Raw genomic sequence first — 27819 nt, forward strand, 5'->3', positions numbered from 1 at the left:
GACCTTCCCTCCCCAGCCTCACATCCCCTAGTCTGCGACAGGGCAGCACCAGGCAAGAGGGGGTAAAAAGCTCTTTATTTGAAGCTCCAGGGTGGGGCAGGGCACTGGCCTCTCACCAGAGGTCCCCACAGTTCAGTTTCCCTACAGCTCAAGTGTCAGGCCCCAGCCACACAGTCCAGCTGTGCTCCGGCCAGCAGGTGGGTCAGACCTGCAGGTTGACAAAAGGTGCAAAGCCCGCCATGTCCTGTAGCAGTACCAGGGCCTGGTGCAGCGGTGGCTCCACGTCGATGTCGACACCGCGCTTTCGCAAGCGGCTCAGGCTGGGCTCGGCCACATGGTGGCAGTGCCTCACCCGCAGCGAGCGCAACGCGGGGCAGTACTCGGCCAATGTCCTGAGAGAGGAGTGGGGTGAGGATAGGGGCACAAGGCCACCACACCCCACCGCACCCACAGCTGGGGAAGGGGCGAGGCCCCGAACCCACTCAACCTCGGACTGGCTCCAGCCAAGTCCAGGTGTCCCTCCAGCTCAGGGCATACTTTTTTCCTCCCTACACAAGGGAGGAGGCCTGTATTGGGGTCATATACTCCATGCCTCCAGTGAGCTGGAGACTTCCGGCCTCTTTTAAAGGGGAAACCTAAGTGGGGCGCAGTCGCTCGCTCCTGTAATCCCATCTACTCTGGATGGCTGAGGTGGGAGGATCGCTAGAGCCCAGGAGTTTGAGATCAGCTTGGGCAACATAGGGAGACCACTCTCTATAAAAATACATAAAAAATAAAAGGGGTACCTGCTCCTCAGCTCCACCTAGGATTGTACATTTTACCCCTTGTTGAAGAAAAGCCAGAAATCGACTTTCCATGTGAAATCTTCCAATGTGTAAATGCTGGTTAAAAGTTTTTAAACTGTGGGCTCTCTGGCCTGGGCAATCCTAGAGGTCTTTTCTGTTCAGGATTGGGGTGCTGTGGTTAGCAGGAAGATCCAGAACCCCCAGTCCAGCCTTTTGACAACTACAGCCCCCCCTACCCCCAGAGGCTGAGTTATTGCCCTCCTCCCACCCCACCATCCCCCCCAGGCCCAGGCACCTGACGCCGTCGCTTCCAACGCGGAGGCAGCCGGTAAGGTCAAGGTGCTCGAGTTCCGGGCAGTTCCGTGCTAACTCTTGGACGGCGGCGTCCCCCACATTGGCGTTGACAGCCAGCGAGAGGCTGCGGAGGCCGGCGCTGAGTTTCTGCGCTAGGTACACGATGGCCTCGTCCTTGAGCTGGCGGCAGGCAGTGAGGTCCAGCTCCTCTAGGGCCGGGCAGCGGTCCACGAGGCCGCGCAGCGCCAGCCCGTCCACCCAGTCACAGTGTGCGAGCGACAAGCGCTGCAGCCGGGGGCAGCCCTCGGCCAGTGCCCCCAGCGCCCGGCGGCTCAGTTGCCCGCAGCTTGCCAGCCCCACACTCCGCAGCTGCGGATTCCGCGCCAGCACGGGCACCAGGTCCTCGTCTGACAGCCATTCGTGACACGGCGCCAGCGCCAGCTCCTGCAGCCCCTCGGCGTCCCGCAGCAGCCGGGAAAAAGCGGCCCGTGGGATCTGCGGACCCACCTGAGGGCGGGGAAGCAGCTCAATTCAGCCTGTCCAGAAGGCAGGACGGGCGCTGCCTATCCACCCCTGAAGAGTTCTTTCTTGGCAGCCACCTGCCCTCCCGGGAGAGACCGCACGTTCCCTCTGAGTCGCTACCCAGTGCTCGCCCTTTGGGAGTACTCTTTGCTGCGTGGATCGCTTCCCCAGCGGCCCAAGGGAGTCCGGAAGTGCATACAGCTGGGCTGGGGGCGGGGCGGGGGCGGTACCCTGATGGGGGCGGGGCTTCGGCACCCGGCTCACCTGAGCGGCGTCGAAGCGGCGCAGTCCGGCCAGGTGCAGCTGCACTAACGCCCGGAAGGCCCTGCTAACGCGCTGCAGTCGGAGCAGTTGGCGCAGCGGGACCCGGTTCAGGACGTGTGGAAGCAGCACGTCTTCCCAGGGCAGGTCCAGGAGCCTGCGGGTAAAGGGGCGTTGGCGTCCTCAGGCCACTTACCTACGAGTACGCCCCTGTTATGCTCCTAAGCATAGAGCAACCCCTAGACCCTACCCCGGCTCAGCTTGCCTCTCCCAGGTCCCTCTTCCCTCCCTCGGCCCCTCCAGTGCTCGGTACCTGACGGCTCCGGGCTCTTGCTCCCCTCCGGACGGCTCCATCGGTGGCTCCATCGGCTGTCTACTGCGCGTGCGCAGTAAGGTCGTCTCGCTTTGGCCTAGGAGCGGCCGCGGCAAACCCGCCTCTTTGGCCTGCAGAGACAGACCGATTCAATCGAGTGCCGTCTCACTGAGGAACCTATCTGAAAGCTTTCCAGATGGACCCCGAAACTGAGGCGAAACAGACCGGTGGCGTAACATTAGACCTCGCCTTCTCTGCTACTGGGCTTGAGGCCCGAAGCTGGAGAATGCGGTAGACATCAGAGACTGGTTTCTGTCGTCGTCTTGGGCCAGTAGCCGCCTCTGAGTGAAGCGGTGATGGGAGGAGCAGGGAAGGCCAAACGCAGAAGGGGCGGAGCCAGAACTCCTAGGTTACGGGCCTCCCCTCTGCCCTCTAGTCGCGTTTAGCGATTTTGAAAAATGAGGAGAGACTATCCTGGCTCTTACTTTCTGGCACGTAATAGGTGTTCAATAGGTAATTGTTCAAATAATGAACAAATGGGCAAAGCTAGAATTTTTATTACTTCATCGAGCAAACGCGCAAACCTCCCATTCCTGGTTAATTGTGAAGTACCGAGCTATCCAGTCTATTCACTCCGGAACAGTGTAGGCCAGGTTTACCCCTGGGGGAGACAAGTAGGGGGCGCTAAGAAGGACTATATATCCAGCTGGGTCCCTTTCCTTTCCTCCAGAGGTCCAGAATCCTGAGAAAAATAAGTACTTAGCCCAGTCCGCTAGGTGTACTCCTTAGCTGGCCTTGGGTTTAGTTGTAGGGTCTGGGGTGACGCCCAAAGCTCTGGACTCAGCTTCTGGGCTGCCCTTTCACCGCGTCCCGAGGTCCTCGTCCCAGGGTCCGCTCTGTGGGAACCCCTAGAGTAGTGCCTCCCCATCATCCACGGGGTGGATGTGGGGTAATGTGAAGGACGCGAGGGCCACTGCCATCGCTCAGGGTTGCGCTCTCCTTCCGTGCAACCGCTTCAGCTGGCTCTTCATAACGAAAACTGCTTCTCATCCGTTATCCCATCAGGGCTTCAGGCGCCTCTGTAAGGTGGGCAGGTCTGTGCTATCACTCCATTTTAAAGATGGGGAAACTGAGGCCCTGGAGAGGAAGCGCCTTGTCCAGAATTCAGGCGAGACAGGGATAGAGAACATCTGGTTTTCCCATAATTCTTTCCATGCTCCCCCACCCCCTATCGCAGCTAGAAGGGTGTAGGGAAGGACCAGAAGAAGGTCAAGTTAGGTAAGGGTCTTGCCTCCTCTTCTTCCTTAGCCTACACGGGAGTGGGTAGCTGGGAGGATTGACCCCTGCAAAAATAGAGCCGCGTGAGCGCGCACCAGCTCCGGCTGCGCGCCTCCTCCCCCTCCCCTCTTTGTTCGCGCCTCTGCGCCTGCGCAGTGCGACAAATCTGGCGCTGTCCCCTTCAGCACCACGCGGAGCCCGCGCCACCCCTCCCCGCGGTGAGCCCCGCGCGCCCCCGCCTCGCACGTCCTTGCGCCCCTTGACCGCCCAAACAGACCCCTTCTTCCTTCCGAGGTCGCCACCTTCCCATCCTGGCCTTCCTAAGGAGAGTAGTTGCCATAGTAACTCGAGCGGCGCTTTCTTAAAATAGCCCGACCCCTTCTACCCTGGTCAAGGGCACTAGGGTTGCCTGTCCCCCACTTCTTCCAGTCCCGGGGTCATTCCATCTAACCTCTTACCCCTAGGCGGGAGAGACACCTAGCTCAGGCAGTAAGGAAGTTCTTCCTGAAGTCTGGCTTAACATCCCTCCTGCTGCACCTAGGGTGAGTGGTCAGGGTTGGGTCTCCGGGTCCAAGACTCAAAACCCCAAAGGGTTCAAGACTGTGTTCCCTAGATCTCCCTTCCATAGTTGATGGTCTCCTGGATTTAAGAGGCGGGTCTGGTCTACACCCATACCGTGTGCTTGGCGCGTCCGCGTGCTCGTGGGGGCGGGAGCGCGTGTGGCATGTAACAGGTCATGTGGCAGTCTCCTAGGGACACGCGTGGGGTCTGGAGCGGGACACGCGTGTGCAACTGGGCCATACGTGTGGCACAGGGGTCAGTGGGTGAGAAGGACGTAGACACGAGTAGGGTGGGGCACGTGAGGGTCTGGAGAATTGAACCAGGGGTTCCATGCGCCCTCCCCCTTGTCTGGGGCGGGTCTTAGGTTGGCGGGAGAGCTCAGCGGAGACCTAGTGACGAGGGAAGCTGGCAGCCTCCGGGACTCAGGGCCCTGGGAGAGGGCGGGGGGTGGTGGGGATTAGCGTTGCCTGAGCAGCGCGTAGGGGGTAGGAGGAGGGATTGAGAGGCGGGCGGGCCTGGAGCAAGCAGGAGCCGCGCTGCCTTCACAGCTGAGCAGGGCCCAGCCTCTCCTCTGCCTCTCCTCGGTCTCAGCTCCAGGCGAGCAGCGGTGAGTACTGAGGTGGCTTTGAGAGGGGGCTGCACGGAGAACTGCGCTGGGCCCCCTTTGAGCTTCCGGAACCTGCCTGGCAGGGTTGCTGCTCCTGACCTCTGCCCCTACCCTGTGTTGCCACCAGAGGCCCCTTTACCCCTTTATGGTCCCTCCTGGGCTGGACAAGATCTGTCATACTCCTGGGGGGAGAGGGGGAGGAGAAGGATGTGGTGCAGTCTTCCCCCCTCCCCAGGAGACCCCAGGAACTGGAAGTGGGGGGAGGATGTGTGTCCCTGCTTGAGTATGTGTGTACATGTACATCTGTATTTGTATGTGACTGTGATCAGCATGTCTCTGTGAGTGTCTGATACAACTGTATCTCTGTGTGTACTGGAAATGAGAGCCTGTGTATATATTTGGGTATCTCTTTGTGTGTTCCTGTTTGATGATGGTGTGTGTGTAAAAAAGGCATGTGCCTTTCTATTACACACATATTTGTTATGATTGTCAGAGTGCATGAGGGTGTGTCTTTGAGCAATATGTGTGTCTGTCTGTGTGTGCCGGAGGGTGTTCCCTATGAATGTGTTTAACTGTATACTGACATATTTGTCTTTATGTGTGTGTGTGTATATGCATGAGTGCATGTGTGTGCGTGTGCCAATGTATACCTGTGTGGAAACCAAGAATGTCCCTTTGCCATTCAGCATGTATGTACTGGGGATAGGGATCTCTGATCAGGCCTTTCTCCTCCCCTCCACCCTGTGCCTCTAAGCCCTTCGTCGTCCCTATATGACCCTCATTCTTCCTCCTTCTCCTTCCTGGAGGCCTGGGTTCCCCTTCCCTGAGTGAGGGGGCTCCATAAGAGGAACTATAGCAGACCCAGAGCTGTATGGTGTGATGATTGGCTGATAATCCTGATCCAGAGGGTGGGGTACCAGCTCCCCCACACCAGAAGTAGCTCCAAAGTGCCACAGTAACTCTGGGCTCACTCAACTTCTGGAATAGCTTCCTGTCTCCTCCCAGGGTGATCCTCAGGGCCCCCAGGCAGAAGGAGAGGAGCCAAAGGGCCCACTGGGTGTACAGTTCTTTTATCTTCAGGCCTTCATGGAAGTAGCCCCCCAGTGTGGGATCAGTGATCCCATATTCCCAGGGAGGGCTAGGTCCCTGGTCCTCAGATGCCCCAGCCAACTTTCCCTTCCCTGTCTCTGCTGTCCCACCCATCTAACTTCCTGGCAGTTCATCCTGCTCCCCTTCCTCTCTTACAGGCCTGTCTGAAGAGCATGCAGCCCCCTCACTCCCCACCTGGCCTCGCCATCCCTGCCCCCCCAGCCTGACCCCCGGCCCCAGCATGGCCCAGGGTGCCATGCGCTTCTGCTCGGAAGGCGACTGTGCCATTTCCCCACCACGATGCCCACGCCGCTGGCTCCCCGAAGGTCCAGTGCCCCAGAGCCCCCCAGCCAGCATGTATGGCAGCACAGGCTCATTGCTACGACGAGTGGCAGGTCCAGGTCCCCGAGGCCGGGAACTGGGACGTGTGACAGCACCCTGTACACCTCTGCGTGGCCCCCCCTCACCCTGCATTGCTCCTTCACCCTGGGCACCCTCTTCACCCACTGGGCAGCCCCCACCAGGGGCCCAGAGCTCCATGGTCATCTTCCGCTTTGTGGAGAAGGCCAGCGTGAGGCCACTGAATGGGCTACCTGCTCCCGGAGGCTTGAGTCGGAGCTGGGATCTGGGTGGGGTTTCTCCTCCCAGGCCCGCCCCAGCCCTTGGGCCTGTCTCCAATCGCAAGTTACGGCTGGAGGCATCCACATCAGACCCGCTCCCAGCCAGAGGAGGCTCAGCCCTTCCTTGCAGCCGGGAACCTTTACATGGCCCACCAGTTCCACCCCAGGTTGGGACAGATGGCCTTTATTCCTCTCTCCCCAATGGACTGGGGGGACCCCGTGAGCACCTGGCCACGCTATTCCGCGGACCTGCTGACACTGGATTACTGAACCAGGTATGCAACCTCCCTTGGGTTCCCTGGGACCCCAGTGATCCACTGAAGGGGCAAGGCTTGGACCCCTGTCGGACTTGAGCCTGTCTGCTGTCCACTCTGAATCCTTTAATCTGTCCTAAATCTGTCTCCTTCTTGCCCTCTGTGTTTGTCCCTGTGTCTCTGCACCTCCATCTCTGTCACTGTGTGTTTTTGTTTCTGTGTTTCTGTCTCATATTCTTGTGTCCTTGTATGTCTGGCTTTTTCTCTGGGTGCCTGTGTCTCCCTCTTGGCTCAGGGAGACACCTGGTCCTCCCCCCGGGAAGTTTCCTCTCATGCCCAGAGAATTGCTCGAGCCAAATGGGAATTCTTCTATGGCTCCTTGGACCCCCCCAGCTCAGGTAAGGCCGGGACTGAGACAAGAACAGGGCAGGGCCGTCCCCACGTCGGCTGAGGCTTGGGAGGGAGCCTGCCTTCAAACTTCCCTTGGTCCCTTCCTGGGCTCCTGAGTCAGCCAGGCCTCCCTAGCCCTCAACCTTTCCATCTGCGTTATGATGGGGGATAGGGCTGGGTGGGGTCACCCAGAGGAGGCTGGGCAGTGGAGGGAGGTGGGGAGGATGCCAGTGGTCATTCCACGCAGTGAAGAGGCAGGTCTTCCTCAGGCTCCTCCAAGCTGCTTGACAAGAACTTGGTTTGACATGAGCTCCACTGGCACCAGGAGCAAGCTAAGTTTGTAGCAGGAGGAGTGGTGGCGAGACAGTGAAAGGACTTCCTGCCAATATGAGGCAGTGGGGAGGGCTCTGAGAACAGGGTCAGGACAGGGAGCTGACAAGGACAACCTCCTGACCTGGATGCTATGCATACTACAGGTGCTAAGCCCCCAGAGCGGGCTCCCCCATCTCCTCCTGGGGTGGGCTCAGGGCAGGGCTCTGGGGTGGCTGTGGGGCGAGCGGCCAAGTACTCCGAGACAGACCTGGACACGGTGCCCCTGAGGTGCTACCGCGAGACTGACATCGATGAGGTGCTGGCTGAGCGAGAGGAGGCTGACTCGGCCATCGAGAGCCAGCCCAGCTCTGAGGGCCTGCCTGGCACTGCCCGCCCACCTGCCCCCCGGCCCAGCCCAGGCCCTGGCCCTCGTTCCAGCCTGGGCAGTGGCAACGAAGATGAGGATGAGGCAGGTGGGGAAGAGGATGTGGACGACGAGGTGTTTGAGGCCTCAGAGGGGGCCCGGTGAGTGAGGGAGTCTGGGAGAAAGAGGCTTGCTCCTTCCCACTGGCCCAGAGGCCGAGCTGGGTCAAAGGGACTGGGATAGATGAGGACGGGGCCAGGAGCGGCAGGACCAGGCTGCAGTGCTGCAGGGCAGAGTGGGGAGCAGGAGATTCTGCACAGCGGCGGGAGGCCTGGCGCAACACTGGGGATGTGGGGAGCTGGTATCAGCAAGAACCCAGGGGCAGTCGGGGCAGCCAGGAAGAAGAGGCAAGGAATTCTAGCAGGACAGGGGTCAGGTGTGGGGCCAGAGGCCAGGATCAAGCCTGGGGACGGGGAGGGGGGGTGCGGGGGGGGCGGTCATCAGTCCAGATCCTGGGTCCTGGTGGGAGAGTGGGGCATGTGGGGCTTTCCTTTCCGTCTCACACCCCACTGCAGCTTGGAGCCTCATCTTCTCCTAAGATGTTGCCAGAAATAGAAATGGAATGGCAGGAGGGAAGCGGATCAGGGAAAAGGAGGAGAAAGGGAGATTAGCAGGGAGGGAGGGAGGAGGGAGAGAGAGGATGGGGTGCTGGGGACTGATAGGGCTGGGATGCCCCAGGGCCAGTGAATAGCTTGGATTCTATATCCAAGAGGGTCTTTTTTTTTAGGGGGTTGGGAGCCTGTGAAAAGGGGATGATAATCCCCTTAACAGAGTCAGCCTGAGTTCAATGAAATCCTGCCTGACACCTGTGCTCCGGGGCCCTGACCAAAGATTTCCCTTGCCCCTGCAGGCCAGGGAGCCGGCTGCCTCACACCGGGCCTCTCAAATCTCCTGTGCCCTTTCTACCTGGGACCAGCCCCTCAGCTGATGGGCCTGACTCCTTCAGTTGTGTGTTCGAAGCTATCCTGGAGTCACACCGGGCCAAGGGCACCTCCTACACCAGCCTCGCCTCGCTGGAGGCCCTGGCCTCACCTGGCCCAACCCAGAGCCCCTTCTTCACCTTTGAGCTGCCTCCCCAACCCCCGACCCTGCGGCCTGACCCTCCTGCTCCTGCCCCGCTTGCCCCTCTGGAACTGGACTCTGGTACCAGCTCCGCTGCTGATGGTCCTTGGACACAGAGAGGGGAGGAGGAAGAGGCAGAGGCCAGAGCCAAACCGGCCCCAGAGAGGGAGCCCCCTAGTCCCTGCCACTCAGATGACAGCCTTGGGCTGGGGGCGGCACCCCTTGGCAGGTGAGTAATTACTTTGGTCCCTCAGATCTAAGTCCCCCAGAGCCCCAGCTCTGTACTAGAGCTGATTTAAGGGACAGATCCTGACTGTGAGGATGTAGTTAATACTCCTGACCCCTGAGTAGGGGTGGCTATGGGGTACAGATGCCTGTTTTCCCATTTGGATGATAGCACCCCTGGTCTCAAATCTAGTGTCTTGAGAAACCATGATTCAGGACTGAAGGATCCCCAGAGAACATCCTCCTTTCTCCCTGGAGCGCCCTTTCCTCTCCAGGCAGTCTCTAACCTGCTTTGAATTCCCATGACCTTACCCTACCCAGCATGGACGCTTCACCAAAGATGGAGCCACCTGCCTCTCCCACTGCCTCCCTCCCATGTTGCCCCCTGCCCAATCAGGCATCTCTCACCCTGCTCCAGGAAGTCCTTTCACAGTCTAACCTTTCTGCTCTCCACTCTGCCAGCTACCCTCTCAGTCATGGAAGCCATGGCAACAGGAGGGGGTGGCCAGGGAGACAGCGTTGCCTAGCAACCAGGAGTTTCCGGCCTCTTGTCTCTGGGGTGACAGGTGGCTTTGCGAGTAGAGCAGCTGGGTTGGGAAGGGAAGAGGAAGAGAGAAAGAGGATGAGGGGTGCACCTGACCCCCAGTCCCCCTAACCCCAGAGGCTGCTTCTTTGGGGAGCACCAAAGAGAGACTCCTCTCCCTAAATGGTGGGAGGAAGAAAGACTTAGGAGCAGGAGGGTTTCCCTGCTGCCCTGAAATCTTTGCCTGACCTTCTACTGTTCCTCCCTGCGACCCATCTATTCTGTCTTTGTCCATATTCTCAGAGACAGAGGACTATGCTTTGAGTAGGGCCAGTGTAGGGATGGGGGTCTATATCTAACAGCAAACTTAGGCCTCTGGAAACTCTGGGGAAGCAGCCAGAACTCCCACAGCAACAAGATGGATGTGGGTTAGATTTTGAGGCAGGACTTCCATGGAGAGGTGGTAATGATGGAGTAGACTGATGGACAGAACCTGTACAGTCTCCTTCCTGAAGAAAAGAAAAATGCCTTCCCCATATCCCTCTCTCCCCTTCTCCATCCTCTGGACCTGGAGACAGAGGGAGGGACTAGATGGCCCCTGAGGGCCCTGCCCCCCCCCTGAGCTGGTGTTCTACCCTGGCAGCGAACTACCCCTGAGCCAGCTGGTGTCTGACTCGGACTCAGAGCTGGACAGCACAGAGCGGCTGGCCCTGGGAAGCACGGACACCTTGTCCAATGGCCAGAAAGCGGATCTGGAGGCCGCGCAGCGCCTGGCCAAGAGGCTGTACCGACTAGATGGCTTCAGGAAGGCCGATGTGGCCCGGCACCTGGGCAAGAAGTAAAGCCACTGGGCTGGGACTGAGGAAGGGGGTGGAGGGAATGCATCCTGGGGACAGCACCTCCACATCCTCTCCATCCAGTGCCCCTGGGTCTCTAGGTAATCCCCAGCTGACCCCTTGACACTGTCTCTTGAGACCCCGACCTGTTTCTCTGCCCTGCCCACAGCAATGACTTCAGCAAACTGGTGGCTGGGGAGTACCTCAAGTTCTTTGTCTTCACGGGCATGACTCTGGACCAAGCTCTCAGGTGGGTGTGGAGCCAATTGAGGACAGGCCCCCACTCTCTAGGCTTGGTGTGCAGGGCGCCAGCTGTGCCTCCTCTGAGCCCCTGTGTCTCCCCTGAGCTGACATCACCCTGCCCAAGCCAGTAAGAGAACCTTGGGTAGGGATGACATCCTCCCTCTTTCCCCGTCCCCAGGGTGTTTCTGAAGGAGCTGGCCTTAATGGGTGAGACCCAGGAACGGGAGCGTGTGCTGGCCCACTTCTCCCAGCGATACTTCCAGTGCAATCCTGAAGCCCTGTCCTCAGAGGGTAAGGAGGCCGAGAGCAGGACTGTCCCAGCTGGCCAGAGGCAGATGGGCTAGCACTGAGCGTGTGTATAGGAGCATGTGTACGTGTGCAGGAGGGAATGAATGTGTAGGCATGTGAACACGCATGTGCACAGACAGTGCTGACATGGCTACATGTATGTGGAACTATACACGGGGCAAGCATATTGCTAGGGTCAAGAGTGTTGTGAAGAGGCAGGGGTTTGTATGCAGTTGGTCACATACACGTGCAGGACAGTGCTTGGCTTGAGTGGGGATTCTGCCTGGCTGCAGCGATCTAGGTAAGTGTGGGGTTGACTTACTTGTGTTCAATGCATAGAGGCATGCGAGTGTGGGGGCCAGGAGTGGGCAGCCCCCAGCACTACCTTAGGGATCTAGGAAAGGGGTCCTGAAAAAAGGGAGAGGTCCTTGCTGAGAGATCTGCTGGAGGAGGAGGTCTTTTCTGGGGAGCGTTCACTAATGGGATTCAGGACCTAGGAGCAGGTGGTTGTGGGCCAAAGGGGGTCTTGAAAAGGGGCGGGGGCGGGGGCGGGGGGATGAACTACGAGGCTAGGGAAGATGGCTGTGGGAAGAGTCCCTGGGAAGTGGCGGTGGCTGAATGTCAGCTTTTTCCTAGACGGTGCCCACACGCTGACCTGCGCCCTCATGTTACTCAACACGGATCTCCATGGCCACGTGAGTGGGGTGTGCACGGGCAGGAGCCGGGAAAACAGACCCTTCTCCGGAGACTTAAAGGCCAGGAAGGCCGAGGGCCCTCCAAGCTCACAGGCCTCTGTTCCCTCCCTTAGAACATCGGGAAGCGCATGACCTGCGGGGACTTCATCGGGAACCTGGAGGGCCTCAACGATGGCGGCGACTTCCCCAGGGAGCTGCTCAAGGTGGGGGGCGGGGCAGCGTAGAAGTTGCTGGAGGGGAAGGATGGAGGATCCAGTCGGCCGCAGAGTCGGAGGGAGGGCAGGGGTGGGGCTAGCAGGCCCCCGGCTCCTGCTGCGGGAACCTGGGCTCTAGTGACTCAGCCTGGGGACCGCCCCCTCCCCCAGCCCCCACACGCAGGCTCTCCCGGAACATGCGCACACTTGTGCAATCGCGGCTGCGCGCAGCGGGGGAGGGGAGCGGCTCTGGAAATCACTTGAGAGGGCGGTCCTGGACCCTGCCTTTGCCTTGTCTGTTCACCTCCTCTAGGGTGTACTGGGGGTAGAAGGGGGTCCCTGCATGGGGCAGGGGGTACTCAGGCACACCGCTGCCCACCCCAGTGTGTGTACAGCCACAAAGACTTTCCTGGTACCGATGCGCTGGAGGGACCCGGAGGTAGAGGGGGCCTGAGAGGGACAAAGGCTTTTTCTGAGGTTGCGCAGCAAGTTGGCGAAAAGCTGGGACTTGATTCTGCGCTTCTGGCTCCCTTGTGGGCAGGCCCCAGGCCCGGGCACCAACTCCAGCGCCATCACCTGAGGGGTCAGACGATACACAGGGGCTGGTGGGGTGGGAGAAGAGGGCCTTCCAGTCCCGTGGGTTCATTCCTGTCCCCGATCCGGTGGTGTTTTATGTCGGGGAGTCCTGGGCTCACTTGAAGAAACCCCCAGGTTGGACAAAGGTGTCTCTGGGCCACTACATACATGTAACTGCACAGGAGTGTCGTAGGGCGTGTCTGTGAGCTTGGGGTGTATTGGGCTGCTGAGTTTGAGGATGCCGTCTGCGTGGCCGTGTCTATTGTGAGTTGAGGTGCTGCATGAGTTTAGGGTATGCTTGAGCTGTGTATGTGCGACGCGGCATCAGTGAATCAAGGGGGTTTGTATGGCTTGGGGTATTTGTGCTTTAGGGCTTATGATTTAGTGTGTATCCGAGTTGGGGTGTAGGCTGGGTGTTTGTGTGATGGGTTCTACATCTTTGAGTTCGATGTGTCTGATTTTTGACATATGCCTGTGAGTAGGGGGTGTATGTTGAGTTAAAGATTGTACATTTGAGATGTACAGCTGAATTTGAAGTGTCTGAGTTGGTGTGACCGAATTGGTGCGTCTGGTTCGTTGGGGTGTATGCGCGAACTGGGGTATGTGGATGTGAGTTGGGATATATGTGGGGCGTTTGGGGGGTATCTGCGGGTATGTTGGATGACGCCAGGGCTATTCCCTGGCTGCCTCCATCCATCCTGCCTGGAGTGCCCTCCCGACTCAGTGTCAAAGGGCCTCGGGCCCGTCCGTCCGACCCCTCCCCTCATCTCCACCCCCATCCCGAGGAGCCAGGAGGGAGTTCCACACCCTGCGAGGTCAGCCCACCTTCACGCCCCAGGCCTAGAGCTCCTAGCGACCCCTGACAGTCTCCCCCGAGCAGCCCGAGCCGCCCGCCCCTTCGCAAGCGCCCCTGCTGGCCTCCCCAGGCCCCTCCCGGTGGTGGCGCGGAGGGCCCCCCTCACGGTCGGGCGCCTGCATTTCGCGCCGTCCCCGCCCCCAGCCCTCGTCCTCCCCTCCCCGTCGGCGCCCCCCTCCCGCTCGCGCCGAGCTGCAGAGCAGACAGCGCCGCCGCCGCCGCGCGCTCCGTGCGTCGGTGGGAGCCGGGCCGGGCCGGGCTCGGGCCGCGCCGCGCCGCTCGCGCTGGCTGTCGGAGGAGCCGTCCGCTGGCCGTTCGGGGCGGCCCGGGGGCCAAGGGCGGGCGGGGGCATGGCCCGGGGCCGTGGCGCTCGGGCCGGGCCAGCATGATCGGCGTCAACAGCATCCACAGCAGCGCCGGGCGGCTGCGCTCGCGCTCGCTGTGCTCCGTGCGCTACGGGCGCACCCACCGCGGCGCGGAGACCCTGTGCTACGGCTGGCCGCAGCGCTCGCGCAGTCTCAAGCCCGTGCTCTACACCGACCTGGTGGTCAGCCGCCTGCAGAGCCGCAAGAAGAAAAAGGCGGTGAGGGCGTTGGGGCCGCGGCCCACTCCAGGCTGGGGGACGACCGAGGAGGCGGCTTGAGGGAGGCACCGAGGGCGGCAGGAGCCGAGGGGAGCATCGATGGGGCCAAAGGGGGAGCCTGGCAGGGACAGAGCTCACGGGTATGGACTGGGGGCGACAGGGAGGGCAGAGACCGTTGGACCAAGGTGGGCTTCACAAGCCAAAAGGTCTTTGGGGAGGAAGAGGGTTTTCTAGATGGGAGCATGACATGGGACTCTGCGATGGGGTTCAGGACCTTCCAAGGAAGGTGTGCTTGTGGGCCAAAGGGGGTCCTGAGACGGGGCAGGGGACGAACTAGAAGGCTGGAGACAAGGATTGCAGGTTGGATCTTGGTGGCCACATCAGCCTCCCGGCCAGAGAGTTAGGAAGTGAGGGTTTAGGGGTCTAAGCCATGCTGTGTTTGGGCTGGGTATGTGCTGGGAGTGCTATGTGTTGCTTAGCTTGGGTTGTGCTGGGGCCGCGGTGGAGGCTGTGGGGTGCACCCACCCCCAGACAGGGTGTGGACAGGGTGTGCACCGGTGGGATGCCTGGCTAGCTTTGTGGCTGGGCATGGCTGTGGGCAGTGAGAGAGTCAGACACTGTGGTGTGTTGGAGGGAGTGAAGGGGGGTTGTGTCCCATCACAGAGAAGGTGCCGACGTCACCATTGCACCCAGCTCACATGCAGGCAGCATCACATGCCACACACTTAGCCCAACATGCACATGCTGGGGACACACCCACTCAGACAGGCTGGCGGAAGCACCCCCACAGTTGGAGGCGCTGGCATGGACCCATGTTCCAGGCTACTCCCAAGAAGAGGGGTCCCCTACACTACTCCTGGAGCCTATTCTCTCCTCTGACCACCTCAAGCCTCCCAAGGATCCTCCAGGCTACCTGTATGGAGAAGTGACTGGTTCAGAAGCTCACAGGAAGTTGGGTCTGGGCAGTGATTGGAAGCCAAAACCGCTGCTTTTAGACTAGTGTTCCCTCCCCAATAACATGACGTGTGCACACGGGCAGGAGCTGGATCGCCCTGGCAATTGGCTTGGTAGGGCTGTCTGGGTTAGGGGGGGGCCTCAGTTTGTCCTGGGGTTGGAAGCCATGATAATGTACTCTCTGTTAACCAAGGAATAAGCTGAGAGGGTAAGTCCTCTATGCTGGGGCCTCAGTTTCCCCATATGCTGTGTGTGGATTTATCCTGTGGAAACAGGCGAAAGCATGTGGTTAGGGGAGGGAGAGTTCCTAGGGCTGCTCCTTCCCATCCCCTCCAGAGCCGTCCTTCTGCCCAGGGTCTGAGCAGGATAGCCCCTTGACAATAATAAAGGTGATAATGGCAGCTACCCTTTATTGTGCATCAACCTGTGCCAGGATGCCCTGTGCGAACTGCTTGTGGCCACGTGTTACTCCGTTCATTCCTCGCCATGGATACTTGTCCAGAGTCTTGCAGCTAAAGTGGTGGAGCTGGGCCTTGTCCAGAGCCTGTGTTCTTGGTCATTATATCCTGCTGCCCCTCCCCCTTAGTTCTGTCTCTTCTCCCAAGTTGAGAGGGAGGGCTGTGACATTGGGGTACATGGTGCACCCTCCCCCAGGACTGACCCACAGCCCCCTGATTTATTCCTCCCTCCCCAGGCCTTGTACAGCTCCATCAAGAATGAAAAGTTGCAGTGGGCCATGTGAGTCCTGGGGCTGAATGGTGGGTTAGGGGTGGGGCTTGGGGAAGGGGCTGCCTGGGGGGCCAGGAGAAGTGGGTGGACCCTGTGAGTCTTGGGGCTTTGGGGCAGGGGAGGGGTGAGAATTCACGAGAGACAGTGAGGCTGCCTCACTTCCTTCTTTGGGGATGCCTGCCTGGACCTGGGGCTCTGCGTCTTGTCTCTAGCTGGATTGTTATGACAAGCTGGGGTTGTGGGTGTGTGTGCTGAAACATAAAAGGGAGGTCCCCTGGCAACCCTAGTGGGAAAGCAGAAGCCTCTGGAAGTAGAGCCTTGACCAGTAGCAGCAGTGGCCCCACTTAGGTCCTAGGAAGCCTAGATGTCACAGAACAAGGAACCATGTCTATTCTTGGCAGCTCCCAATAGAAGCAGCAAGGCTTGAAGTGTTAGAGAGTCCAGTCTGAGAGAGGAGGTCCACTTTTGGCCTTGGGGCCCCCAGTCTGAGGGTGCAGCCCTCATTGTAACAGCCAGTAGATTGCCGTATTTGCTGATACCTGCTGAGAGCCACTGTGCAGTTTAGCTAGGAGCTCCAGTTAGGAGAGAAGACCTCACAGGAGGAGGCAGAGCTCAGGATTAGGGTGCAGGGGGAGATCAGGGAAGGCTTTTTGGAGGGTTGGGACTGACACAAGTCTTGAACGAGGGGAAACATTTGGGAAGGGAAAAGGGGAAGTTGGTATTTGGGAGGCAAAGGTGTGGTGGCTGATGTGAGTGGGATTGGGAGACCATGAGGGGGCAGGCCTGGCTGGAATGAAGGGTGGAAGAGGATGATGTTGGGGGAAATGCAGTGTAGGCTCCAGGTGGGAGGCAGTAGGGAGCTACTGCAGGTTCTTGAGCAAGGAAATGGCAAGATAGAATCCAATTTTTTGTCTGACAGAGCCTGCAAACCAGGATGTACGGGGGTGGGGGGGGCACTAGGAAGCTACTTCTTCCTCCTTCTGCCACCATTTAGCCAACACACTGTGAGCAAAGCCTAGTGCTGGATGTGGTTGAGACAGAGTTGAGTCAGACATGTGTCTGTCCTGGTGGAGAAGGGTGTGAAGGTTGGGGTGTGTGCAGAAATGGAGAGGACAGGGCTGGTGACACATGAGGGGAGGAAGGGACAGTTGTGGCTTTATACTGCAGAGCTCTAATCTCGGGGAGGAGACAGGCTGCCTCCAGGTGCCTTGCTCTGAGGGGGAGAGTTACAGCTACACCCTGGGGAGACCTGATCTGAGGTGGGAGACATGACAGCATCCTCAGGGTGATGGGACCCCCCCTCCCAGCATCTCCACAAACACTGAAGGAGCCTTCAGGGTGGGCAGAGGCCAGGACTGAAGGGGCAGGGGGTGATGGCTCCATGGCCAGCCCCCCTCTGAGGTGATTATACCTGCAGAGACGAGGAGGAGCTGAGACGCTCTCTGTCTGAGTTGGCCGACCCCAACCCCAAGGTCATCAAGCGGGTCAGCGGGGGCAGTGGCAGCGGCTCCAGCCCTTTCCTGGACCTGACTCCCGAGCCTGGGGCCGCAGTCTACAAGCACGGGGCCCTGGTGCGAAAGGTGCACGCAGACCCCGACTGCAGGAAGAGTACGTGGCCCGGTGGAAGGGGCTGGGGAATGGATGGGAGTGGGCCTGTCCCTGGCCCCCCTGACCTGTCTTCCTTCCCCCAGCACCTCGGGGCAAGCGGGGCTGGAAGAGCTTCCACGGAATCCTCAAGGGCATGATCCTCTACCTGCAGAAGGTGCGGGGCCAGGCCAAAGGTTTGGGGCTGGGCTGGCCATGGGGGGGCATAGGTGGGACGGGCTGGGATTGGAGCCAGGCAGGACAAGATGGGCACCCCTGCAGGAGGAGTACCAGCCTGGGAAGGCCCTTTCGGAGGCGGAGCTCAAGAATGCCATCAGCATCCACCATGCCCTGGCCACCAGAGCCAGCGACTACAGCAAGAGGCCCCATGTCTTCTACCTGCGCACAGCTGACTGGCGGGTCTTCCTCTTCCAGGCCCCGTGAGTGCCTTCCTCCTGCCCATCCCGGACCCCTTCACCCCACCTTCCATCTCGCTCCCCTCCCTTGTCCCTGGATTGCCTCATTTCTTTTCAGGCCCAGAACCCTGGGCCCAGGTCCCAAGGGGCTGTGCTGTCTCCCCAGGAGCCTGGAGCAGATGCAGTCCTGGATCACTCGCATCAATGTGGTGGCCGCCATGTTCTCTGCACCCCCCTTCCCAGCTGCTGTTAGTTCCCAGAAGAAGTTCAGCCGCCCTCTCCTGCCCAGCGCTGCCACCCGCCTCTCCCAGGTAGCCCCAGCTCAGTCCACCTGGTGCCAGTGGGATGGAGGGGACAGAACCAGGCCGACTGCTCTCAGAGCTGCTGTGTATGACCATGTAGCTGTCCCCTGCACCAGGAACCTGGCCACAGGGGCGAGTGGAGGCTAAAACCCAGCCCCAACTCCCCGTGCCACCTAGTAACCCAGACATGGTGCTTTGTTCATCCAAAGGAAGGGGCATCTTTTTAAAAATTTGCACAAAGGCACTGTATGGGCTGGAGTGACCCTGACCATGCTCCCCTTGGCTGCCAGGAGGAGCAGGTGCGGACCCATGAGGCCAAGCTGAAGGCCATGGCAAGTGAGCTGCGGGAGCACCGGGCTGCCCACCTGAGCAAGAAGGCCAGGGGCAAGGAGGCTGACGAGCAGCGGCAGAAGGAGGCCTACCTGGAGTTTGAGGTGAGCCTCCCTGCCTGGGCACCTCTTTGTCACCACACACAGGCTCAGACTAGGTGAAGGGCATGGACGCTTATGAGTGGGACCAGCTGGATGACGTTGGGCAGGCTGCTGACTCTCTCTGAGCCTCAGTCTCCTCTTCTGTGGAACAAAGACAACATTCCACACCCAATAGGGTCGTGAAGTGACATGTCTGTAAAGTGCTGCGTTCCCCAACTCTGGTAAAGGCTCAGGAAACTTTAGCTGTTGCAGTTAGTAGTCTTGAGAGAGCCGAAAGAGGGTCACCAACCTGCCAGGGGGCCATCTCAGTTCTTGGGGGCTTTTGGGGCTTCAGAGGTGGACAGGACCCTGCCATCTCCTATCCCTCTCTAGTGGCCCTCCCTGTCCACATGGGGTGGGATGGGCGGAGGGGGCAGAGCAGGCTCTCACAGCCCTGCCCCTCTTCAGAAATCCCGCTACGGCATGTATGCGGCGCTGCTGCGGGTCAAGCTGAAGGCGGGCAGTGAAGAGCTGGACGCCGTAGAGGCAGCATTGGCCCAGGCCGGGAGCGTGGAGGACGGACTCCCCCCGTCTCACTCCAGTCCCTCCCTGCAGCCTAACCCCTCCAGCCAGCCCCGGGCTCGTCAGGGCTCAGAGTCTCGGGCAGGGACAGGCAGCGGGCGAAGGAAGCCCTGAGGTGGGGGTGGGGGTGGGGGTGCCTGGTGGGCACTGGCAGGATGACACGGCCCTGCCTGAGCCCGGGCCGGCCTCGGGCCACCCACGAGGGCCTTGTGGCCCAGGGCCCGACCGCGCCGGACGCGGTGTCCGGGGCAGGCCAGGGCTGGGGCATGGGCCTCAGGAGCCTACACTGAGGGCCCCTCGGAGACCCCCGTTTTGTGATAATGTTTTGCACTTTTTCGTACTGGGGGGGCGGGGGTGGGGGCAGGAGGGGCCAGTGCCCCTGAACTTTTGATGCTTTTTTTTGCGTGGGGGAGGCCTGACAACGTTTCTGCTTTCTGCTGAGACCACCCCCACCCTGACACCAGCAATCCCCCTCCGTCCTGGGGCCTGGCTCAGACAGAGGCCAGGAGTTGGGGCTGAGCTGGTTTTCCCTCCTTCCTCCCCAAGGGCTCACCCTCTCTCTTTCCAGAGGTGGAGGAAGGGCGTCCACGTCAAGGCCCAGTACATGGGCCAGGGACAGTGCGGCCTTGCCTTCCCTCCTCAGTGGGCCCTGCCCTCTGTACAGCCTCCGCCCCATTAAAACTGCTCTGGACTTGCCGACTGGGCCTCCTCCTTCTCTGCTCTCCAGTGCCTGGCTTGCGGCCAGGGTAGGTGGCTGGTTCCAGGGACAAGAGTCACATAGGGACTGCGATAACTTGGGAAGGGGACCCTCTCCTTCCCTTGAGAATCCTTTATTTGCCTGAACTGAGGGGTGGGCATGGGGAGTTAAATAAGATTTGGAAGAGGTGGGGGTGCTGTACAGAGGATCCAGAAGGAGGCCGGCATGTGGGTGACAATTCAGTGCACCTGAGGCTGGGGGTGCCCATGGCAGAGCCCTCCTGGTGGCTCAGGGGGTGGGCCCAGCTTCTCTGCCTCCTGTTCCACCGACTGGCTCCCGTAAGCACTGTCTTCCTTCGCCTCTGTGGGGGCGGGAGGGCACAGGGGAAAGGAAAGGGGGTCATCAAGGCCTTAGGCCTCCCAGCCTCCAGCCCACATCCATCCTCCAGGTAGCCCCCTTACCTGTGCTGGGCAGCTTATCCCGGATCTCGGGGCCCCTCAGCAGCCTCACTCCCTCCTCTAGGCCCATGTCAGACAGAGCGTCCAGCAGACCCCCCAGGTCCCCACCAGCCAGCTGAGGAGAAGGAAGAGGCCTGAGGCATGAACTAGGGTGTGGGGTTGGGAGCCCTGAGGCCAAGCGCACATCAGACTCTGTGACTGGGGAGGGGAAGCCGGGGCTGGGGCAGGGCCCCAGTTACGACCCACCTCGTAACTGCGCAGGAGACTGCCGCTGGGTGAGGCCGTCTTTCGGTACGTGTCCACCAGACTGCGCAGCCCCAGCCGCTCTGCCAGCTCTGCCCAGCTGCCCTGGGCTTCTGGCCCATCTAGCAGCTGCTCCAGGTTCTGCAGGGCTGTATCACCAAGTGACAGCCCTGGCCCTGAGGAGACATAAATACAGACATGTCAGTTACCTCAAGAGTTGGGTGGAGACAGGGCCACCTGGACACCGCCTTTCTCCCAAGTTGATCTGACAGTGAAGTCAGGGCCACTGCGGGCTAAGGACGGGGTGGGTGAAAGGAGACATCCTGCAGGGTCCTGAAGGAGGAGACAGCTGGGTGGGGAGGGGGCTGGGGCCTGGGAGTACATGATGACATCTCACCTGCCGGGCTAGGTGGGGTCAGAGGAGGTGCCAGGGTGTTCTGCGCAGCATTGAGCAGCAAGGTCCTCACCTGGGGAGATGGCCTCACCTTTACTACTTCCAACCCTGTCCCCAAGTCCAGTTATCTTAAGTCCACACACTCAGGACCCCACCCCCACACCCAGGAGGTGCCCTGTTCATTGCTGCTGCTAGTCCCAGGTTGGCCTCACCTTGGTGCTGCGAGTGAGGTCAAGAGGTGTGTGGCCCCGGAAACTGCTTCGAGGGTCCCTCTCAGGCCCCTCGCAGTCCGAGTCGCTATCAGAGGTAGGGGGAGAGGGCAAAGGGCACAGGGGCTCCTCATTCTCTGCATGGATGTCAGCACCTTTGGGAGGGAGGGAGTCATCAGGAGGTGCAATGGGGCCCACACTAAGCACTGCAAAGTGGGGGGTCAGGGAGGTACCTCTTTCCCTCCCCAACCCTGTTCAAATGTCCCTAAGGGTGAGACTGACCAGCCTTTAGAAGGAGGCGGGTGAGGGTCGGGGATCCCAACCCAGCTGCCAGGTGTAGGGGTGTGTTTCCCGAAAACGTACGAGCGTTCACATTGGCCTGGAGCTGTGGGGTGCAAGGGAGTAGTTGACCACAGCACCGTCCAACTGGCCACCCCCTCCCAAGCATCTCTTCACCATCCTTAGTTCCTCCACAACCCTTGGCCCCACCCCTTCCACAATCCTTAGTCCCACCTTGGTGACCAGATGGGTGACCAGCCCCAGCTCCTCCATCTCTGTGGCTAGATGCAAGGCTGTTCGGCCTCCCTGCCGCTCTGCAGCCTCCACTTCGGCCCCACTGTCCACCAGCAGATCCAAGCATTCGGGGCTCCGAGCACGGACCGCCAGGTGTATTGGGTACAGCCCTAGGGATGTAGCACACTCAGCCTGCAGCTGTAGCTCCGGACCAGCCCTGACCAGTCAGCCTCGACACCACATGTCCATTCTAGGCACTCACCAGATACCATTCCTGGTCCCCACCCCTGCCCGTAGTCTGGATGAGATGGAGAACTCACCTTCAAAGTCAGGCATGTGTAACAGCTGTAACAGCTGGGGCATGCTGGGGGCTCCACTCCGCAGCAGGGCGCGCAGCAGGTTGGGGGCATCAGCACCTGCCCGCAGCGCCAGGTGCATGGCTGAGTCTCCGTGCCGATCCAGCAGAGCTGGGTCTGCACCCACCTGCAGCAGGAAGCTCACCACCCTCGTCTGCCCGGTGATCACTGCCAGGTGCAGGGGTGTCTGGGGACAAAGCAGGGTGAGCCAGGCCTGCCCCAGGCTTAGGCCCACCTGCCTCCACACCCCTACCCCTCACCAGGGGGTACCCCCCAACCTGGTGCAGATGGTTGGTGAGGTTGACAACGCCGAGGTGCTGGGCATAGTAGATGACATGGGCTATCTGCTCAATGACACTGGTCTGCCCGTGGATGATGGCCAGGTGCAGCGGCCTGGGGGTTGGGGAGGGAGTCTGGCCTAGCAAGCCCAGCCACTCAGAGCATCCTCTGCCCTCAAAATCCCACTGCCTCTGTGATCTCCCTGGCTGGGGCCTGCTGAACCCAGAACGTCTCCAAGGGCATCGGTGTACCTGAACTCAATCCTTCCGAGAACCCTTTTGAAGTAGATAAGTAGTATTACTGTGCCCCTTTCACAGTTGACAAAACTGAGGTTTGGAGAGACTAAGTACCTTGAGCAGAACTAGTTAATAGCTAAGCCGGACTTGAAGCGCGGTCTGGCCAGCTCCAGGGCCCTTTCCTGCCCGCACCCCATGACCTCCCATCCCCTACCCAGCCCTCCCTCGAGCACGCAGCCCTCCCTCTCGCCGGCCTACGTGTCTCCGTTTTCGTCCTGCGCCGTCAGCAGGTGGCGCTGTCCTGCCAGCAGCGCGCGCGCGTCCGCCGTGACGCCGTAGTCCAGCAGGGCTTGGGCGCTGCGCCGCGCCAGGCAGAATAGGCGCGCGTTGTATTCCCGGGCTGGGGACGACAGGGGCCGTGGGCAAGGGCTAGGTCCCCACTCCGGGGTCCCGACCGCCCGGATGCCGGGGGCCGTACCTCGCTGCAGGATCTCCGGGGCCTGCGGTTCGCACTGGACGGTCACAGGGGGCGCGCCTGGCTCTGCTGCTTTCTCCATAGCGTCCCCGCCGGGCACAGAGGCGGCCATCTGCGCCCCGCCCCCGCCTCCCGGGTAGCAGCCCATGGGGGCCGCGCCCGACTGGTAGGGGCTGTAGGCCAAGGAGGAGTGGAAAAAGCCGAGGCTGCCACCTGTGGGTATACGCAAGGCTGTGAAGAGAGAGCACCAGCCAGGACCCTCCCAGATTTCTTCCTCCACAGATTTTCTTCCCTTTACCCCTCCCTCCTCCATCCCCCTTCCCGCCACCAGCACCCCCTCACCTCCTCCTCCAGCTCCTCCATAACCCCCAGCCGCGCCCCCAGAGCCTCCACCCATGTGAGAGCCACCCCCGAAGGGCTGGGAGAAGGTGGGCAAGGCCTTCCTGCGCTTCCGCTGCACCTCCTCCTTGTCTGGGGGCAGAAGGAAATGGGATGTTAAAACCCCAATTCATGGGTCATGCCTCAGGGTCCTTCCCCCAGAAGCCCTCAGGCTGGCTCCTAGGAACCACCATCTGGGACCCTCCCCATTCTTGACTTGGCTCTTGGGTCCCCTGGTCTAGTGCTTGGGACTCTCCAGCTCAGCCCTGCCAACCCTCTACTGCCAGCCCCCTGGGGTCCTCAACCCAGCCCCACCTTCCACCAGAGGGTAATAGGTGAACTGTTTGGAGTCAGACACATCCCCCCCACGCTTTCGTTTCAGTTGCAGGAACACTGTTACAGGTCGCTCAATCTTCATCTTGTGATAGGGGGGTGTCCGGAACACAATGGCATACTGTTGTGGGAGGGACGACAAAGGGTGTCAGTGAAGCCTTCACCTAATTCAGCTCCCAGCCTAGGCCCTGGCCCCTGGGTACCTGTTTATGAACATCTGTTGGAGAGAAGTCCCCAAAGGCCTGCCATCCGTTCTCATCATCCTCATAGAACCGAACCTCAATGTCATCTACGGGGAAAACTGAAGCTTGGCCACATCTCCCGGTGCAATCTCCAGGGCCATCTATCCTGGAGCTTCCCTGGCCCCAATTTTACACCCAATGTCTTTAGCTCCCAGCCTGGGCTCCAGCCTCACCTTTCTGCACCTTGTCACAAAGCAGATAAACTTCATCTCCACCCCGCACAGAGCCCGCTGTCTTGTCCATTCGAGAAATCTTCAGGTTTGAGGCCCCTGGAGACTCTATGGGGGTGGGACGTAGGTTAGTTGAGATGATATAGTAGTCATGGCCACATTTATGGAGCCAGGTGCTTTGTACTCATCAACAACCCCAGGAGATGCAGGAACCGCTAGCATCCTCACTGACCAAAGACACAAGCAATACTCAGTGGGGGAAAGGACTTGCTCAAGATCATGCAGCTCATACGTGGCAGGGCCAGGGTCATAAGCCTATCTGACTCCACAGCTTGAGGTCACCCCTCATATTCCCTCTGGTACCTAGGTATGGCATCCCAGGCAATCAGGATACTCACTGCTGTCATGGATGGGCTGGGAGATAACTGGCTTCAGTGGCAGGGAGAAGGAGCCATCACTGGCTCGAAGGAAGGCTGAGAAGCGTAGCCGCACAATACTCAGATCCATCACCTTCTTCAGCTCCTTGGCTTCCTGTTCCAGCTCCCGCCGCTCAGCCTCTGGGCAGGGGGTACACATGTGACCCCTGGGCTCCTCCTCCCTCCTGCTCCTTCCATGAGCACCTCCCGTGACTCCCCTGTCCCACACCTGTAAGGCCCTGGGGCCTGGAGCGGAGTCTCTGCCTCTGAAGTTTTTGTATCATAATCTCCATCATGTTCTTCTTGGTCACATGTAGAACGCCCAAGTTGTTAAATCTGGGGACAAGAGAGAGTCAGAGGCCTTTGCCCATGCAGTCCTTTCCTCCTGAGGCACCTTCCTCATTGCCAGGGCTCGGCTCAGCCTTTTCCTCAAGGCAGTTGTTCTAGTTTTCACTTGGGCCCTTGGGTATTGGGGCCAACCTCTGTCTCCATTTGGTCAGATGCTAAGCTCACAGAGGTGGGCTGGGGCCTGGGACTAGCAGGCAATGAAGGGGCATACCAGTGGGGGCCAGGGGTAGGGGGCACCTACTGGGCAGTCATGTCCTTGGGCCCCACAGACACGGCGCAGACCCCCAGCTCGGAGCATTGCTTGCCCACCAGGCTGTGGGCATGAGCACGAGGCGGGTCACTGTGCGTTACCAGGTCCACCTCGATCTTGGCCGGTCCCTCGTAGTTACAGATCTGGGAGGGGCAGAAGCTGTCAGTCATGCCCCCGGACATGGACATGCTGTCCACTAGCCCACCCTTCACCCTCCGGCACCATCCTGGCTCACCTTGACAGTGGGATAAGTCTTCCGGCCTTTCTCGCTAGAGGCACCTGGCAGTCCTCCATGGGAGGGGCCTTCACAGCCATATCGAAATCGGAAGCCTCGCTGAAGGTCCAAAGGCAGAGTGACATTGTGATCAGGAAAGACCACCCCCGCCAGCCACATGCCTGCCCAGCAGTGACCACAATGACTGGTAGTGTCTGCCCCGAGCCAGAACCACACCACTGCAATCAGCAGTAGCCAACCATCCAACCCACTGTGGCCTCCTTCGCCAGTGACCGCCCCCATGGCCAGCCAGCTACAACTACCCAACTTGTCCCCAAAGCTGAAGCCATTCCACATCATCCCTTTTGCTCACTCACCTGCTTAGGCTGTTCCACAATCACCAGGTAGGGGCCATTGGCTGGGGACAAAGAGGCCTTGCTGAGCCAAAGTCTCCAAGCCCACCCCCCAGGCAGAGTGCACACCACAGGCTCTCCCTCCTCCTCCCTCTAAGACAAGGGGAGATCAGGGGACTTACGTGTCTCTGGGGCCGGCTCCTTGGGCTCCACAATGGAGGGGTTAAATTTGAAATCATCATATTCAATGATGCCATCCAGACCCTGGTTTGGAGACAGATTAGGGGTGGCGGCCGATTCTGAGCCACCCCCAGAGCCCCACCTCCCATCTCCAAGCCCTCCGTAGTCACTCCTCCTCCTCCCCAGGCCCAAGAGAAAGCTCCTTGGGGAAGCAGAATTTGCAGACAGACGGACGGGCAGGCTGGGGTAATCTGAAGGCACACAGGTGTAAAGGAGCAGGAAGGACTTCAGCAGAGGCAGACAGACACCGGGAGCCGCCGGCCGGTTTCAGGGCCAGGCGGCCTGACTCACTGGGTTGTAGCAACTCTCCATGTCTCTGGGCTAGGCCCGGCTCTGGTGGCTCCGGCCGGCCGGGTGCTGCTCCCAGAGTTTTAGGCGCCCGCCTAGGTGGTGGTGGGGGGCAGTGGCAGGGGGAGGGGGGTTAGATCATAACGGGGGTGGGCGGGAGATGGGGGCCAGATTGGGGGAGGGTCCGATCTCCCCCAGCAGCCCGTCCGGGTGTGGCGGGTGAGATCCGGTGGAGGGCGAGATCCGGAGCTGGGCCGGGCTGGGGAAGGGGCAGGAAAGTTAGAGCAGCTTAGGAAAGTCCCGAAAATACCAGGGGGAGGCGGAGCCGGAGAGGGCGGGCCTGGAAATGACGCCGCGGTCCCCGCCCCCGCGGCGGGAGGGGCGGGAGGCCAGCACCGGCCTGCGGGCGCCGGCTGCTTCTCCGCAGGCCAAGGGGCGAGGAGAGTCAGGGAAGCCCCTATGGGGGCGAGGCCCTCTCCTCCCTCCAGGGCAGGGGATGGGCCTCACGACTGGGGGAGGCTCGAAGTCCGAGCCCAGGTCTGCCTCCCGCCCCCCTCCCCTCCCTCGGCCTGGAGCAACCTTGGGATTTTCTGCCGGGAGGGAGGCCACGGCTGATTCACCCCGGGGGGTTTTGGGGGGACATTCCTGCTGTCGAAGGCCTCTTCTTTGAGTGGCCTGTAGGCGGGGGCTCTTCCCAGTGGGGGGCCCCAGGGGTTCTGCCCCGAAAACGCGATTCTGGGGCCATAGGGCAGGGGAAGAAAGGTGTCTCCTTTTGATAGGCTCCTCTTTCCCCTTTCCCCAAAACATCTCAACAGCCGTGGATCCCCACACCGCACCGGCTCTGGGTGCCCAGGCGACTGGCAGACCCCTGCACGCTCCCACCCCAATCTCACAGCCGTGTGTAATACACGTGTGTTTCCATCACAGCTCTACAAGTGTGATTTCTGCCCTAGTGCTTGGGTGCATGCTGTGTGTGCATGTTGTGTGTGATTGGCGTCAACATGAATGTGCAAGTGAGCATGTCTGCATACAGGTGGGTACATGTCAGTCTTGACGTGTAAGGGCACCGGTGAGCACGTCTGCGTATGCATGTGTGTGACAGTCCGACTGCATGGCCGCTGCTGTGCGCACGCCGGCACAGGTGCAGGTGTACGTACGCACGGCCCGCGTGTCTCTGTACCAGGATGTCGACGTGTATCCGTGTGCCTGGCTCGTCATGCGCGCCCTTTTGAGTGTGCGCCCTCCCTGGCTGTGTGCATCCGCGGCTCTCCAGCCCCGGGCTCGGTCGGTTATAGGCCCTCTTCCCGCCCTTCTCCGTGTCCCGGCCACCCAGGGGTCTGAACCCGGCCACTCACCGTGGCGGCGGCTCTGGTTCCGGCTTATCCCCGCGTCCGACCCGCCTCGGACGGGTCGCGACACCTCTTCCAGCCACCGGGACTGCAGTCGGGAAAGCCCCTATCCGGCCCCCCGGAGGGGGGAATTCCCGTGACGTTTCCGTGCGTCACGCCCCGTGCCGTTTTTCATTGGCTGAAAGTTTAACTCGGGCCTCGCGCAGCCAACCGGGAGCAACTTGGGCGCGCCCCTCAGGGGGGAAGAGTTCGCGCTGGGCGGGCCGCGGGGATGACTGTCCACCAGGCGCGAGCTCTGGCCGGGGGACCAGCCCGAGGAAGGACTCGCTGACCGAGCGCCACCCCACCGAGCGCCCCGGTTGCAGTCTCTTCACCCGCCTCGGCCTGCCCCAGACGGCTGGGAGCTTTCGCCGCACCTGTCGCTTGGCTACCTCTGAAGCTGGGGAACCCCAGGGGGAGCCTGTTGGTCCCAGGCCCCTGAGCTCACGCCCGGAGCCAGGCCCGCTGCCAGGAAGAGTTAGCGGAAGAGGAAGGAAGTTGATCTTGCGGTCGGTCCCAGGGCGCCATCTGGTGGTCTCCCTGGAGCCGCAAGGAGACTCCGAACGGGATC

The 27819-nt window shown here is 60.5% G+C and overlaps 3 protein-coding genes across 4 annotated transcripts; 1 reads left to right on the forward strand and 2 right to left on the reverse strand.

Annotated features, from left to right (window-relative positions):
* Window positions 1-58: 58 nt before the first annotated feature.
* Window positions 59-2543, reverse strand: FBXL15 (F-box and leucine rich repeat protein 15). The gene is made up of 5 exons (XM_045568515.1): window positions 2401-2543; window positions 2176-2306; window positions 1866-2019; window positions 1081-1586; window positions 59-392 (listed from the first exon to the last, which is right to left on the reverse strand). The coding sequence occupies exons 2-5, from the start codon at window positions 2226-2228 to the stop codon at window positions 203-205; spliced, it is 903 nt and encodes a 300-aa protein (XP_045424471.1). The 5' UTR covers window positions 2229-2306; window positions 2401-2543; the 3' UTR covers window positions 59-202.
* Window positions 2409-19464, forward strand: PSD (pleckstrin and Sec7 domain containing). The gene is made up of 19 exons (XM_045568519.1): window positions 2409-2688; window positions 3918-3995; window positions 4563-4621; window positions 5869-6605; window positions 6880-6982; window positions 7451-7811; window positions 8561-9001; window positions 10164-10358; window positions 10526-10606; window positions 10778-10890; window positions 11524-11582; window positions 11696-11785; window positions 15440-15483; window positions 16892-17082; window positions 17166-17236; window positions 17341-17498; window positions 17641-17785; window positions 18067-18210; window positions 18655-19464. Exons 4-19 carry the CDS (start codon window positions 5952-5954, stop codon window positions 18880-18882), a joined length of 3078 nt encoding a protein of 1025 aa, XP_045424475.1. The 5' UTR covers window positions 2409-2688; window positions 3918-3995; window positions 4563-4621; window positions 5869-5951; the 3' UTR covers window positions 18883-19464.
* Window positions 19465-19558: 94 nt separating this feature from the next.
* Window positions 19559-27347, reverse strand: NFKB2 (nuclear factor kappa B subunit 2). Of its 2 annotated transcripts, XM_045568512.1 has the most exons (23): window positions 27216-27347; window positions 25864-25955; window positions 25515-25596; window positions 25357-25397; window positions 25001-25099; window positions 24757-24908; window positions 24397-24503; window positions 24150-24308; window positions 23755-23859; window positions 23543-23628; window positions 23322-23460; window positions 22971-23099; window positions 22632-22841; window positions 22412-22553; window positions 21917-22031; window positions 21603-21825; window positions 21283-21452; window positions 21052-21154; window positions 20773-20924; window positions 20564-20633; window positions 20170-20342; window positions 19927-20038; window positions 19559-19826 (listed from the first exon to the last, which is right to left on the reverse strand). In XM_045568512.1, the coding sequence occupies exons 2-23, from the start codon at window positions 25882-25884 to the stop codon at window positions 19705-19707; spliced, it is 2712 nt and encodes a 903-aa protein (XP_045424468.1). In that variant the 5' UTR covers window positions 25885-25955; window positions 27216-27347; the 3' UTR covers window positions 19559-19704. The 2 variants fall into 2 exon arrangements, with proteins under 2 accessions (XP_045424468.1, XP_045424469.1); XM_045568513.1 differs by lacking the exon at window positions 22971-23099.
* Window positions 27348-27819: the final 472 nt, after the last annotated feature.

This window comes from Lemur catta, chromosome 14 (assembly GCF_020740605.2).
Source record: "Lemur catta isolate mLemCat1 chromosome 14, mLemCat1.pri, whole genome shotgun sequence".
In the NCBI taxonomy this organism is placed as follows: domain Eukaryota; kingdom Metazoa; phylum Chordata; class Mammalia; order Primates; family Lemuridae; genus Lemur; species Lemur catta.

What these genes read in the sequence shown, in the direction of transcription:
- NFKB2 (XM_045568512.1), bottom strand. Translation starts at nt 25,884, where the DNA reads ATGGAGAGTTGCTACAACCCA. An exon ending in TTGTGGAACAGCCTAAGCAG is followed by an intron (nt 25,100 to 25,356) that starts GTGAGTGAGCAA and finishes TTGGACCTTCAG; the next exon opens with CGAGGCTTCCGATTTCGATA. An exon ending in GACCCCACCTAGCCCGGCAG is followed by an intron (nt 20,343 to 20,563) that starts GTGAGATGTCAT and finishes ATGTCTCCTCAG; the next exon opens with GGCCAGGGCTGTCACTTGGT.
- FBXL15 (XM_045568515.1), bottom strand. Translation starts at nt 2,228, where the DNA reads ATGGAGCCACCGATGGAGCCGTCCGGAGGGGAGCAAGAGCCCGGAGCC. An exon ending in CAAGAGCCCGGAGCCGTCAG is followed by an intron (nt 2,020 to 2,175) that starts GTACCGAGCACT and finishes CTTTACCCGCAG; the next exon opens with GCTCCTGGACCTGCCCTGGG. An exon ending in GCCGCTTCGACGCCGCTCAG is followed by an intron (nt 1,587 to 1,865) that starts GTGAGCCGGGTG and finishes CCCCGCCCTCAG; the next exon opens with GTGGGTCCGCAGATCCCACG.
- PSD (XM_045568519.1), top strand. Translation starts at nt 5,952, where the DNA reads ATGGCCCAGGGTGCCATGCGCTTCTGCTCGGAAGGCGACTGTGCCATT. An exon ending in GGGGCGGCACCCCTTGGCAG is followed by an intron (nt 9,002 to 10,163) that starts GTGAGTAATTAC and finishes CTACCCTGGCAG; the next exon opens with CGAACTACCCCTGAGCCAGC. An exon ending in ACACGGATCTCCATGGCCAC is followed by an intron (nt 11,583 to 11,695) that starts GTGAGTGGGGTG and finishes TCCCTCCCTTAG; the next exon opens with AACATCGGGAAGCGCATGAC.